This window comes from Phyllostomus discolor, chromosome 8, assembly GCF_004126475.2.
Source record: "Phyllostomus discolor isolate MPI-MPIP mPhyDis1 chromosome 8, mPhyDis1.pri.v3, whole genome shotgun sequence".
NCBI lineage: Eukaryota > Metazoa > Chordata > Mammalia > Chiroptera > Phyllostomidae > Phyllostomus > Phyllostomus discolor.
Genome location: NC_040910.2, coordinates 63272032 through 63287318, shown reverse-complemented (window position 1 = coordinate 63287318; position 15287 = coordinate 63272032). Strand labels below are relative to the sequence as shown.

The 15287-nt window shown below is 42.3% G+C and overlaps 1 protein-coding gene across 6 annotated transcripts in view; it reads left to right on the top strand.

The window, feature by feature from the left end:
• SPECC1 (sperm antigen with calponin homology and coiled-coil domains 1) overlaps nucleotides 1–15287 on the top strand; it is a 258495-nt gene that overhangs the window by 146592 nt on the left and 96616 nt on the right. For 5 of the 6 annotated variants that reach the window (XM_036032942.1, XM_036032943.1, XM_028534280.2 and 2 more), the window contains one exon: nucleotides 911–2487. The exons of the other annotated variant lie outside the window; for it this stretch is intronic. In XM_036032942.1, coding sequence (XP_035888835.1) covers nucleotides 911–2487 — 1577 coding nt within the window. The remainder of the gene's footprint in view (nucleotides 1–910; nucleotides 2488–15287) is intronic. 6 annotated transcript variants of the gene reach the window in all.

Below are 15287 nucleotides of genomic sequence, written 5' to 3'. Positions count from 1 at the left end.
TAAATAAATAAAATATTTTTTAAAGATAATTCCTTACATTTCCCATTATAAGTATTGTGAATTCCATCTCATTTCCATATTATATAAATCCCTTTAACATTTAAAGCTGTACCATAGATAATATATAATATGCCCTTATCCCATTTGTTCTTGTTTATCTATGGATACACATGAGGACACCGCTTCCACATATATGAAAAACAATAGGCCATTGGATCAGATCAGTCTCTCCAGAGGATTATTCTGATTCCTTAATTAGATTCGTGCTCAGTCAAAATATGTTAATGATGAATTTTTAAGTGTTTTTCAGAAATTCATAGGATATCAGATTTTCTCAAAAGCCTGTTGTTTAGTTGTCAAGATTATCAGTTCAGATGTTTTAAGTTGTAGGTGACAGAAAACCCAGTTCAAGGTGAGTTCTAGGAAAGGAAGGGTCTTTATTGGGTTGTATCATTGGAAGGCCAGCAATAGGCCAAGACTGAGGCTGGATTGATTTAGCAAATCCACAATGCTAGTAAGAATTGGGTTTTCTTCTTTCTATTCTCTGCTTCTCACCTTCTTGTGATAACCAGATGGTTGCCAGCCATTCCCAGACATAAATGTTTTCTCACCATGTCTGGTCATCTTTTAGAAGCTCACCCAGAACACCTTTCCTGGTGTTTCATTGACCTAAGTTGAGGAACCACCAACCGTGGCTCAAATGGGATTATGCTAAGTGATTCAGGCTAGAAATCGGGGCTGCAGGAGGAGGTAGAGAAACCTCAGTTAGAACCAGGTAGTTATCTAGAGCAGGGGCAATAAATGAAGGGCTATAGCCTTGCTGGTTGCCATGTGATGCTAGTTGAAGTCCTTTGGGTTCCATTTATGAAAGTGCTTGCCTTGTTTCATTGGCTTCTACTTATGTCTTTAGGGGCTGTGACAACCAAACGGACGGGTATTCCAGCTCCTCGAGAACTTTCGGGAACTATCTCAAGAGAGAGAACTGTGCCACGTGTTCCCTCCAACACAAAAAAATCGGTGTCCAGTCCATCTTCTTCCAGCACGCCCACCCCCACTAAGCCTCTGAGGAACACTTCCATAAGACTCAGACAAGAGAGTGAAGGTGGAGAACGGGCCGTGCTTGAGTCCCAAGTTCGGGAACTCTTGGCAGAGGCCAAAGCAAAAGACAGTGAAATCAACCAGCTTCGAAGTGAATTAAAGAAATACAAGGAGAAAAGGACTCTGAACAACGAAGAAACTGACTCTTTGGACCCAAGGGTAGATGGAACATCAGTCTTACCAAGTGACACAGAGCCTTTGATAAGAGCTCTTGAGGAGAAGAACAAGACTTTTCAGAAAGAGCTTGCTGATCTAGAGGAAGAAAACCGGATCCTGAAGCAGAAACTGAGTTACCTTGAGCAGTCTCCAAATTCAGAAGGAGAAGCAAGTCACGCTAGTGATAGCAGCTGTCCAACCTCCATAACCCAGGAATCAAGCTTTGGAAGCCCAACTGGCAATCAGGTGTCAGGTGAAATCAATGAGTATAAAAAAACCATACCCCAAGATGTATTACGGACGTCAGGTTCTTCAAGTAGTGATGTTACCAAAGCTTCCTTGTCACCAGATGCCTCCGATTTTGAGCACATCACAGCAGACACCCCCTCGAGGCCCCTGTCTTCCCCAAGCAACCCCTTTAGAAGTTCAAAGTGTTCTACCACTGGGAGTTCCCCTAACAATGTGAGCGAACTGTCCCTGGCTTCCCTCACGGAGAAGATACAGAAGATGGAAGAAAATCACCATAGCACAGCAGAGGAACTACAGGCTACTTTACAAGAATTATCAGACCAGCAACAAATGGTGCAGGAATTGACAGCAGAAAATGAGAAACTGGTGGATGAGAAGACAATTTTGGAAACTTCCTTTCATCAGCATCGAGAGAGGGCAGAACAGCTAAGTCAAGAGAACGAGAAGCTGATAAATCTCTTACAAGAACGAGTCAAGAATGAAGAGCCCAGTGCTCAAGAAGGAAAACTCCTGGAACTCGAGCAGAAGTGCTCAGAGATTCTTGAACAGGGTCGCTTTGAAAGAGAGAAGCTGCTCAACATTCAGCAGCAGCTGACCTGCAGCTTACGGAAGGCTGAAGAGGAAAACCAAGGAGCTTTAGAAACGATTCAACACCTTAAGGAAGAAAATGAGAAACTGAATGGGTTTCTAGAACTGGAACGGCATAATAGCAGTGTGGTGGCCAAAACTCTGGAAGAGTGTAAAGTTACCTTGGAAGGGCTGAAGATTGAAAATGGGTCTTTGAAGTCTTATCTGGAGAATGAGAAGCAAAAAGCCATAGAGACCAGTCCTGTGGGGCAGACGGTAGAGGGCTGTGCAATTCAAGAAATGTTGAAAGTAGCTCGAGCTGAGAAAGATCAGCTGGAACTGTCTTGTACTGAGCTCAGACAAGAATTACTAAAGGCACATGGTGAAATTAAACATGTGTCAAGCCTGTTAGCCAAGGTAAGGAGATACCTCTTTATCAGTATTTGCTCATCCTTGTTAACATTTCCCCCCTTTTTGATCTTTTAATCCACAGAGCACAGAGAATCTTTCACTTAGTCGATTTTATTCGTGAACCCAGCATTCTAGCTTGAAGATTTGTTAGATTCCAGACAGATTGGAGACACAAAAATGAAACACCCCCATTTTCTGACTACAGGCAATTTAAAGTGTAGTGGGGATCTAGTGAATCAAATCAGGGAGTGCAAGATAGGGACAACAGATGTCATGGAGGAGAGAATAGTGCACCTAGGAGGAACACCTCAAGTACATGGGATAAAGGAGGGTAGTGCAGGAGGACTTCCTGAAAGAAGTGACAGTAAACTGAGTCTTGAAGAATGAGTGAGAGTTAATTCAGATCTATCAGTTAGCATGCTTTGTGCTGCTGGTAACAGGAAATTAAAATCACCCCAAAGTTCCCTACCAAGGAACAATATAACCACTATTTTGGTGTTTTCATATATATATATATTTATTTATTTATGAATGATTCCCATAAGTTAAAAAAAATTTAGACTCATTCTAAGAATTCATTTCTGAGAATATTCTCATTATTATTATTTGGAACATGATTTTAAAGACCAGATAGGTGCCTGTTGTTGAATGTTTGTGTTCTTTTCCAGTCTTTTGGTATTATAAATACATTTTTATATTGCTCATTATTTCCTTAGGGAAAATTCCTAGACATTGACTTGTTGTATCAGAGTATGACCTTTTTAAAGACTTTGGATACATTTAGCCACATCACCCTACAGAAATATTATCCCACTTTGTTCCCACCAGCAGATCATGACAGTGCTTGTTGCCCTGAACCCTTGCCAAAAGCTGACGTTAAGTTGTTGGATCAAACCCAGTCTGCATGCCCTCTTTTTTTCCTCACCTTTTTTGCTTGAAAAGTTCTTCCCCCAACCCAAGATCAAGTGAAATGATCACTTCTTTCATTTTATTTTATTTTATTTTATTTTATTTTATTTTATTTTATTTTTAAAGGAAAGCTGAGGGTTCTTTTTTTAAGATTTATTTATTTTTTTTTTTAGAGAGGGAAGGGAGGGAGAAAGAGGGAAAGAGAAACATGAATGTGCAGTTGCTGGGGGCCGTGGCCTGCAACCCTGGTATGTGCCCTGGCTGGGAATCGAACCTGTGATACTTTGGTTCACGGCCCGCGCTCAATCCACTGAGCTATGCCAGCCAGGGCCCATTTTATTTTATTTTTTAAAATATTTATTTTTAAATAAAGACAGAGGGGAAGGGAGGGAGAAATAGAGGGAAAGAAACATCAGTGTGTGGTTGCCTCTTGCATGCGCCCCACTGGGGACCTGGCTGGCAACCCAGGCATGTGCCCTGATCTAGGGTTCCTTGGTGAGTTAGAGTGAAAACATCCCCCAACCTATTTCAGGGTTTGAGACTGTTTCAAGGAACAAATTATGTCTTGACCTTCCAGGGGGATTTTTCTCTACTGCTTCCTCACCTTAAGATTAGTTAGTTGCAACCTGACTCTGACATTGGGCTGTCTAATGATCTGAGTAGCTGGGTAGTGTTGGGAGTTTTATCATTGTCAGTGTCTGCAACTCACAGCATTTTATGGAAAGTTCGGAAGCAGTTCCATTAAAGGTACTGGCCAAATGCCCATTTGAACTACTGTTGGTAATTGTAGCTTTACATTAAGTTGTAACATCTGTGGAATAAGTCTCCCTTCCATTATTCTGTTGCAAAATGTTGAATCTCCCAGGTGGCCTTTTTGAAGTCCTCCTTCAGTACTTCATCTATTTTTTGGTATTTAGATTGGTTTTACATAAAATATATGTGTCAATGAGAAATAATTTGGCATCTTAAAACAATGGCTGATTCTTTTTTATCATGAAATTACATGTTAATTATAGAAGGTTTCAGAAATACAGAAAAGTATAAAGATGAAAATATTACCTTTAATCTAACCACTTAGAGGAAAATTCTGCTAATATTTAGTTGTATGTCTTTTCAGGCATTTGCCCAGTTTATGCACATTTGGGCATGTGTACACACTGGTATCGATGTACAATATTTAATCTTCCTATTCAGAAGTGGAGTATGTCACTCCATGTTTTATGAATACAAAGCCCAGTTGGAGTAGCTTATTAATTCCATTGTGCATCTGTTTCTGATTAATTTGTTTCTAATTTATCTTTATCAATTCTTTCATCCTGCTTTTTGTACATTTCCTTTGTTTCTTCTGGTTTCTTAAGTAAAATTCTTTGTGTACTTAAGTTTGTCCTTTCTCAGTTAATAACAAAAGCATTTAAATGTATGAGTTTGCTCTTTATTACAGCTTTGGCTAAAGGAAGATAATAAAATCTAGAATTTGGGGGCATAAACTAAGTCAAATTTGGAGAAAAAGGAAAAGCCTTTGCATTCTCTGTACAAGGTACAACATGTTTTAAATCAAGTTGTTAATTATAGTATGCATACATTCCATATCTTCGTGTATTGCTTGCTGATTAGGATGATCACGTGTGAGACAATAAGGCAGACAAGTCTCTGGTCAGTGTTTTCAGAGTCTGAGGTCAAAGGTGTGCAGTGTGATGTCACGAAGTTTCTATTGCATGTATCAAGGTCCTAGGCCTGTGCTCTGTGCTGTCTTGTGAGTACAGGAACGTTGCTCTGTAACTGCAATGAAGTTGTAACTTGTACTAATCTTTCCTTTTCTATTACCACAGAAAAAGTAAAACCCAGACTTCCTAGGCAGACTAACAGCTTATTTTAGTCCCACTGCAGAATATCAACTAATCCACCAGCAACCATGAATTCAAATATAAGGCACAAGAGACTCATGTCCAAAGGAAACAGGAGCACTTGTAGCACAAAACTGTAATGAAGGATATAAAGTGCTGGGCCAAGAGGTACAAAGCCTGGGTCCACCTGACTTGGCTCATGGTTTATTCCGTGGCCGTGGGCAGGCTCCTGTCCATTGTACAGTGTTGAATACAAGTGTAATGGTGGAGGGATCCTTATTTAGAATGTGTTCACCTTTTTGCCATTAAGGATGTCTGTTGTGGGCATCTGCTGTATACCGTTTATTAAGGTATTGCAAGTGTTAGCTAAGAAGGTCCTCACTACTTACTGCTTTTTTTTTAAATGATGGAGACTGAATTTTTCTACATCTACTATAGATCTTATGTATTTGTAAGATCTATACTGTAGATGGGAGTGTCAAACTCATTTTCACTGGGAGCCACATCAGCCTCGTGGTTGCCTTCAAAGGACCAAAATAATTTTAGAACTGTATAAATGTAACTACTCCTTAACTCTTAAGGAGTTGAAATTACATTTGGCCCTTTGAAGGCAACTGCAAGGCTGATGTGGCCCCCAGTGAAAATGAGTTGGACACCCCTGCTGTAGATCTTGGACATAAACTATAATGTTATAGTTTTTATGTAATCAAAATGTTTTTTCTCCTTTAATTTGTTAATGAGGTGTGAATTACAATAACAGGTTTTCTAATGTAATGTACTATTAAGTCATCTTTGCATTCCTGGTGTCGATCTGGTTTAGTTCTCAATTGCTTTACTTGACATGTTTGCATAAAACTTTCAGATACAACCACCTTAAGCAGATATCAGTGACTGTCCTGTTAATCACCAAAGCAAATCACGTGGTGATGAACAACTTTCACTCTTCAGTTCTGCATTTACCCACTCTAATTCTTGGCTGGAGGTGAATATTAACAAACCATTCCATAATCTAATAGATTTAGTTCTTCTATTTCAGTTTAGTAAGTTACTTTAATGACTCAGATGTTGTTAGAAGAACCTCTGAAAAACTTTAAAATGTACTTTATTTTTTGGTTATGGGTGGATCTGATCCTCATACAAAATCTGTAGGACATTTACAATAATTGTGGGAATGTTTTGTAGCTTTTTCTTCCTCTCATTGCTTTGTCCGCATCTCTTTGCTAACATCTCCATGCTTTTCAGCCTCTCTCATATCCTCCATGTACATTTGGCTGGCAGCTGAATGTATGACTATATAACACACCTTTGTACAACTTTGAGGAAAGGTCTAGTTCCACAGCATCCTGTGGTCGAAACCTCCTGTAAGCCACACCCACACCTGCCCTAGCCAGCAAGCAGCCTGTGGCTGCATGGGATTATTGTTTTCCAGGTTATAATGCAACTCAGGTTTATATTTTTTGACTTTCAATTTTTAGTGATTTGGGATCTTGATTTCAAGTTAGAGAATTTTTATAAGACTTGAATCCTAGAAGAAATACTGATTGTCCCCCAACCCTGAGACTGAAAGCTTGTAGGTGGTATAGCTTGTAGTTCTTTCATCAGAGACTCAGACGTTTCTTCCATAGTAGTAAGGAGCTTATAAAGAAATACTTGGTGTGAGTGACCAGGGAAACTGGAGGTAAAATGATCACTGTGTGACCCATGTTGGTCACCAGGCCAAACTAGGGTAGCCCCTGGCCGCAAATGACAAAACCAGAATTTGAGAAAAGGATGTGGCAAGTAGATGAGCTTGTCACCATGACTGCAGAACTGGACTCCTGGAAGGATGAGGTCTTGGAACCTGGCTTAAATAACAGGTGGCCCATGAGGATTCCCAGGCAATGCTTTGGACGGTAAGAAACAGGAGCCCCCTCGTGTCGGTGGCATAAGCAAACAGATGGACTCTTTGCCCCCATAACCAAAATTCTAGAAGGTAGGCAGGTGGTAGCTATGACCCGGGGGCTGTGTAATGTCAAGACTCTAGGCTGGCAGCTCTGTGATTCTCTCAGCCTTCCTGCCAGGTCTCAGGGGGCATGGCTTCAGCATCTGGTCCTACAGTCCAGGCAGCAGGAGGCTTGGCAGGTCCATAGACACCTCAGTGAACATTTTTCCCCAGTAGCCCTCTCAGCAACTCCCTTTATATGATATGGTCAGAACTGGGTTGCACACCCTCCCCCAGCCCTCTCCTTGAAATCACAGTCATATCCTAACTCCTGTACAAAATTGGGATTCTTTGTAAGAAAAAAGAAAGAATGGTTTTGGGGTAAGATAGTGCAGCATTTGCTACAGCATCCAACAGGACTCCCTCCACACGTTCACTCTTTCTGAGTCCTGTTCGTAAAACTCCATAAAGTGTTCACAGAGATCCCTGAAATGTGTGATGCCCACAGTAGTTTCCTTGTGCCCCAAACACTCCCCACCACACATGAAGTCCCACCACCGCCCTCCCCGCCTAGGCCCAGCCAGACCGCGTTCTTGTCCTGACTCATCACATGAAGGAGGTGGGGGCTCTCTTATTCCAGAAGCACTCTTACCTCGCTCTTTGCCTCCTTGACCCCCATTCTTCACTGGCCTGGTTCTGCCTTAAGTTGTAGGTCTCAACTATGTCGTCACTTCTATAGAGAAGCCCTCAGTTCTGTGGGGTCATGTCTCATGGACTCAACAGGCCTTCAAGTCTAGATCAGCTCGACTACTTGTGTGAAAGCCACTTGCCCATCCCTTGCACCTCAAAGGAGCCCAGCAGGGTGGGCGAATGTCTTCGGTAGAGTTAAGGGGAACTTAGGGATCACTTCCCCATGAATCGTGGATACTCTTAGGAAAATTGGTTAAGATGGAGTTGTTTAAGCTGAAAACGTGGACATTTCAGTTATCTTCAGTTCAGACAGTTTCCCCATTCCCTCCAGTGTATTTGGCTGACATATATCAGCTCTTGGTGAAACAGAGCTCTGGGGCTTCATGCTGGGAAGAGGGCAAGGAAGGAACTTGGGTAAACGGAGCCTGTGTGCCTGCTCTCACAGGGAAGTCAGGAGAAGGCCCGTTGAGTCAGCTTAGGGAGAGGCCTGCAGGCTCTTCACCTGGAAACCTTCAAGGTGGGCAGTCGCCTCAAGAAATATGTCCGAGGCTCGGCCTTGTTGTGCAGAGCCCAAAGTCTACTATGCAACTGGAGGTGAAGCTTCAGAAGATTCAGTCATAAAACCAGAATGCTCACCCTTCCTTTTTCAGGTCAGATGTGACAGTCATGTGGCCCTGAACACACAGCCATCACGTGCTGCAAGGGTGTTGGATCACCTGTCTGGTAGGGCTGTGCTCTGAAACCATGTGAAGAGGGAGAGGGGTGGGAACTAACCCGAGGGTTTGAGATCAAGAGAACCAGTGTTTGAGAAGGCTGGTCTTGCCAGTGGAACTCCCTGGGCTTCCATGTAATTCCTAAGAGGGGGTGCACTGCTCTGCATGGACCTGGGGTCACTGCTCTCTCATAGATAGGTAAGTCTTAAGGTCAAAAGTGCCTTCATGCCTAAGAGCAGTTTCTCCTGCCTAAGGTCTTCTTCTGCCCCTCTGGTATCTCTCGAAGCAATAAAAATATGTATAACTGGGATGTTCTGCTGATGCACTTCACATTTGCTGAGGATTGCAGAGAGTCTCAGTCCTGTCAGAGGAGGACACATTATCGAAGATGGCTAGGTAGGATTCTTGATTTCTTTTTACTGTTTTCTGCCCTTGTAGATCATCTAGTGGTCAGACTGGTACAGCCCTGTCTTTGTTCCCTTGCCCTGGAAGAGAGCCTGGGGTGTTTGGCATGACACTTGCCAGCACAGGAATACTCTGTACTGTCTGCCGTGGTTGGGACTGCACCCTCAGCCCCTCAGGACAGGCACACCCTTCCCCCAGCTGTGGGGGGTGATGGCTGCTGGCTGCCAGCTGGAGGCAGCCAGGGCCAGCCCTCTGTGAGAAGGGCCTCCTAGCCCCAGGGATAGCTGCATCCAGTGCTGTCCATTGAGAGTCTGCGGAGAGGCCCAAGCCCTCACTTCAATTTGGAGCTGCTCTGAAGGGCTTCCTAGGGGCAGGGCTTCCCTTGCTGTGACTGCCTCACACTTCTCCTTCATTCTGACGGCTGGCTTCCTGCATTCACCTGCTCGGTGCTGCTCAAGAAGCTTCATGCGTGAACATCCCCATCTCAGAGTCCGTTTCCCTAGGAGCCAGACCTGTGGCCACGCTTTCTCCCTAGTTCTGGTGTCTGACCGAGGGAAGGCTGTAAGACTAGCTGAGACTGTAGCCCAGTCTGTTTCAGAGCTGTCCTGCCTGTCCTTGCATCCCAAAGTCCTAGAAGGTTGTGTGAAGAGGCTCTTCCCTGCCAGAGAGAACTGACTGGTTTCTGCTGCCATCTGCCTTTGGTGGTTCATGGACTGGTGCTCTAACTGGCGCATCTCCAAGGGAGTACTGGTGCTCCCAGGAAATTTATTTGAGTTTATTTGTGGTGCAATTCCATACACCCCCTTTCTAGAGAATGTTGATTTTTTTTTAAATGAGAGGTGCTTAGAATGACTTCCTTTTTTTAAAGAGAAACATTGGGAATCACATGGCTGGGTGTCAGTGCAATTTTTGCACTGGAGAAGCAGGACTCAAAAGAACTGTCAGCAGAAAGGCTGGTGAAGTGGAAGGCAACCTGGAACTCTAGACAGTCATCAAAAAGTACAGGAAGTTGGTTTTACCTACTTGATAAATTGGTTTGTTCTTTTCAAATGATTTAATTTCTCCTCTCTCTTAATTTGTTAATTTGTAAAAATGAATGTAAAGATACCTGCCTGTTTCAACCTAACAAGCTCCTGGGGAAAGAAGTTGTGAAAGTATTTACTTTAGGCTTTGTTTTTTCTTTTTTCAAATATAAGAGCTTTTTGTAAGATATTGCTAAACTTGAGAGAATTACTTCACAATTGAGAAGGAAGAATGATGCGTGTAATTTGAAACAGTATATTGACTTTCAGGGTTACTGACCCCACAGCCCATGGTGTGGCGGCCCCTCTCTATACCCCTGTGCTTACCATTTGGTGCTTGTGGACATAGAGGGTGGACCAGGAGGCAGGGGCCTCTGAGAGGCCAGCAACCCCAATTGCACGAGGAGGTTTCCTCTGGGTTACTTGTTACATCCTCCAGTCTCACCCCTGACCCTTGTAGTCTTAGCAAGTAATGTGCATGTTTCTAGACTCCAGGTGAGCTGCCCTTAGCCTGAGGTCCCAATGGGGAGCCAGCCAGTTCTGCCTCCCTCACTGCTTTCCAAATGCTGTCCAACAGCAGCTTTCTAGTATCTAAAATAGAGTGGGCCTTTTCTTCTTAAAAGCTGCTTCTTTTTATAAAGTAGTCATCAGATATGGGGCTTTCGGTCTTTTCCATGTTTGTAATTATCTCAGACCTGTATTACAATAGTATCTAATATTGTATACAGTAAGACATAAGGCAAATTATTAGAGACATAGTAAGTTGTATTGAGTGCTTACCACGTGAGGGTCTGTGATAAACTCTTTTTTAAAGGTTTTATTTTTAAAAGATTTTATTTATTTTTAGAGAGGGGGCAGGGAGGGAGATAGGGAAACATCAATATGTGGTTGCCTCTTGAGCGCCCCCTACTGGGCACCTTGCCTGCAACGGACTGAGAATCGAACCAGTAGTTCGTAGTAGCCCTTTGGTTGGTAGTCTGGCACTCAATCCACTGAGTCACACAAGCCAGGGCTCTTCTAGGATTTTTAGGATTTTAAGTCTTATGTTAAAGTCTTTAACTATTTTGAGTTTATTCCTGTATATGCTATAAGAACCTGATCTAGTTTCATTTTTTTGCAAGTATCTGTCCAATTTTCCAAACACCATTTATAGAAAAGGGTGTCTTTATCCCATTGTATATTCTTGCCTCCTTTGTCATATATTAATTGATCATATAGTCATGGGATTATTAAATTTATCGAGACTTGTTTTGTGGCCTACCATGTGGTCTATCCAGGAAAAGGATCCATGTGCACTTGAAAAGAATTTATATTTTGCTGTTTTGGGATGCAGTGCTCTGAAAATGTCAAATCCTTCTGATCTTGTATATAATTTAAGGCCCCTATTTCCTTGTTGATTTTCTCTCTGGAATATCTATCCATTGATGGTCTGTATCCTACTATGACTTTATTACTTTCCATCTCTCCTTTTATGTCCATCTAGATTTGCTTTATATATTTAGAGGCTCCTGTGTTGGGTGCATAAATATTTACAAGGGTTACATACTCTTGTTGGATTGATTCTATTTTATCATTATGTAATGTTCTTCTTTGTCTTTTATTACAGCTTTGCTTTAAAGTCTGTTTTGCCTGATATAAGTATTGCAATCCCAGGGGTTTTTTTTGTTTTGTTTTTCTTTTTTCCTTTCTATTTGCATCAAATACCTTTCCCAGTCTCTTTACGTTCAGCCTGTATATATATTTTGTTCTGAAATGAGTCTTTGATAGACAGCATATATATGTATATATGGGTCTTGTGTTCTTATCCATTCACCTATCCTATGTCTTTTGATTGGAACATTTAATTTAATTACATTTAAAATGATTATTTATAGGTACATACTTACTGCTATTTATTTACAATTATGTTTCTCTTCTTTCCCTTTCTTAAAGAAGTCTCTTTAATATTTCTTGTAATATTGGTTATGTGGTGATGAACTCCTTTAGCTTCTACTTGTCTTGGAAGCTCTTTATTTCTCCTTCAATTTTTAAAATTTTATTTATATTTATTAATTATGCTATTAATAGCTGTCCCAATTTCTCCTCCTTTGCTTCCCCTGCCCAGCATCACCCACTCCCTCTGGTGATCCCTGTCCATTGTTCATGCCCATGGGTCATGCATATAAGTTCTTTGGAAACTCCATTTCCCATATTGTTCTTAACATCCCCTGACTACTCTGTGTCTACCAATTTGTACTTCTTAGTCCCTGCACCTTTCCCCCAACCCCCCGAACTCCCAACCCCACTGGCTACCATCCCAATGTTCTCCATATCGCTGATGCAGTTTCTGTTCTGGTTGTTTGCTTAGTTTTTTAGATTCAGTTGTTGATAGTTGTGAATTTATTGCCATTTTAATGGTCATAGTTTTGATCTTACTTTTTTTCTTAAATAAGTTCCTTCAGTGTTTTATATAATAGTGGTTTGGTGATGGTGAACTCCTTTAGCTCTGCCTTGTCTGGGAAGCACTTTATCTGCCCTTTGCTTCTGAAGGATAGCTTTGCTGGATAAAATAATTTAGGTTGTAGGTCCTTGCTTTTCATCACTTTGCATATTTCTTGCCAATCCCTTCTAGCCTGTAAAGTCTCTTGAGAAATTAGCCGAAAATCTTATGGGAACTCTGTTGTAGGTAAGTCTTTGCTTTTTTCTTGCTGCTTTTAAGATTCTCTCTTCACTTGGCTGGTGTAGCTTGGTGGATTGAGCATGGGCTGCGAACCAAAGTGTCGCAGGTTCGATTCCCAGTCAGGGCACATGCCTGGGTTGCAGGCCATGCCCCCAGCAACCGCACATTGATGTTTCTCTCTCTTTCTCTCTCGCTCTCTCTCTCTCTCTCTCTCTCTCTCTCCACTCCCCCTTCCCTCTCTAAAAAAATAAATAAATAAAATCTTTAAAAAAAAGAATGAACAAGGAGAATCAATTTTTTAAAAAATTCTCTCTTCATCTTTAACCTTTAGCATTTTAATTATGATGTGTCTTGGTGTGGGCCCCTATGTCCATCTTGTTTGGGACTCTGTGCTTCCTGGACTTGTATGTCTATTTCCTTCATCAAACTAGGGAGGTTTTCTTTCATTATTTTTCAAATAGGTTTCCAATTTCTTGTTCTCTCTCTTCTCCTCTGGCATCCCTATGATGCAAGTGTTGAAATGTTTGAAGCTGTCCTAGAGGCTCCTTACACTGTCCTCAATTTTTTGGTATTATTATTTCTTCTTACTGTACATTTTCTTCCTTGTGTTCCAAATCATTGATTTGATTCTTAGCTTCACCCCCTCCACTGTTAGTTCCCTGTAGAGTTTTCTTTATTTCATTTAATGTAACCTTCATTTCTGCCTGGATCTTTTTTATGCTGTTGAAGTACCCAGTGAGTTTTTGAGCATCCTGATAACCAGTGTTTTGAACTCTGCATCTGATAGGTTGTTTATCTCCATTTTGTTTAGTTCTCTTTCTGGAGTTTTGTCCTTTTCTTTCATTTGGGCCATATTTGTTTGTCTCCTCATCTTAGCAGCCTCTCTGTGTTTGTTTCTGTGTATTAGGTAGAGCTGCTTTGACCCTGTGTCTTGGTAGCATGGCCTAAAGTAGTAGGTGTTTCCTGCAGGGTCCAGTGGCATAGTCTTTCCTATCTCCCAAGCTGTGTACTTAAGATGTACCCTCTGCGTGGATTGAGTACTACCTCCTCTTGTAGGTGAGTCTTGATTGCTGTCAGCAAGCCAGTGGAAGGGATTTACCCAGTCCAGACAGCTGTGATCCCTGGCCAGCAACCACCTCCCACCATAGTTTATGGAGGTGGTTGGATGGTGCTCTGACTTGGTTTGTAACTCTCTGCTGGTTGCACAGGCTCTGGGGTTTCCCAGGTGTTTCAGGCCAAGGTCACCCTTCACCTATGGTCTGTCTGGGTTCCCTTTGCATAAGCTATAAAGCAATTTGTAGATGGCTGCTGCTAGTGCCAGGCCTGGGGCCATTTAGCTATGGGTATGGGTGGCTGGGCTCAGCTGTTGTTTGTTTGAGCAGAGTTTGGAAAGTCTGAAGCCTACACCTAGCCCAGTCCTTAATATGGAAAAGCCTCTGTTACCAGCTTGAGTGGGCCTATAAGTTGGATGGAGTGGACCCTTAGCTAATTGTCAGGGCAGAGCTTACTGCGTGAACCAGGTTGATGACAGTTCAAATATGGTGCCAACACACTGTGGCTCTGTGTGGGGTAGGACTCAGGAAAGGTACAGTGGCCACTCTCTGCAGTTCTGTCTAGGAGAAAGCTGTCCTCCAGTTCTTGCCCTGATGCTAGACACTTCATTTCCTCCCTGTATGACACTGGTGCTCTTCAAGGTGCTACCCAGGTGCTGGAGCTCAGAGGGAGTGATTCTGAGTAAGTCCATGTGCACTTTTGAGTCCCTTTAAGAGGACTGAGAATCCTGCAGTTTCTTCTGCTGACCCAGCTGCTTTTTACAGCCAGAAGTTGTAGGGACTTATCTTCCTGGTACTGGAACCTTGGACTGGGTGGTCTGATGTAGGGCTGGCATCCCTTGCTCCCAAGATATCCCTCCATTTTATATCCATCACACCTGGGTTTAGGAGCAGCCCATCCGTGCCTCCACCCCTCTGCCCCTCCTACCCATCTGGATGACTGTGGTTTCTTTAATCCTTTAGTTGTCAGACTTCCATACAGCTCAATTTTCTGATGGTTTCGAGTGACATTTGTTCTGTAATTTTTCTGTGGTTATGCAAGACGAGCCACATTTACCTATTCTGTCTTCCCTCCTTCAACTTTAAATGTTGGGTAAAGGAGACTTATTGTAGGTTCTTGCTTTTCGTCACTTTGAATATTTCATGCCATTGCCTTCTGCCCTGAAAAGTTTCTGTTGAGAATTCTGTTCGTAGTCTTGTGGGAGCTCCCACATATATAACTGCCTTTTTCTTGCTGCTTTTAAGAATCTCTTTTTCCCCCACCCTGTCTGGTGTGTCTCAGTTGTTGGGAGCATTGTCCTGTAACCAAAAAGTTACAGGTTCATTCCCATATGCATGGCTTGTGGGTTTGTTACCTGGGCTGGGTTCATATGATTCCCAGTCTGGGCACATTTGGGAGTCAGCCAATCAGTGTTTCTCTCTCACATCCACATTTTTCTCTTTCCCTTCCTCTCTCTGTAAAGACAATGAAAAAATATCCTCAGGTGAGGGCTTTTTAAAAAAGAATCTCTTTTTAACCTTTGCCATTGTAATTATGATGTGTCTTGGTGTTGGTCTCTTTGGGTTCATGTCGTTTGGGATTGTCTGCAGT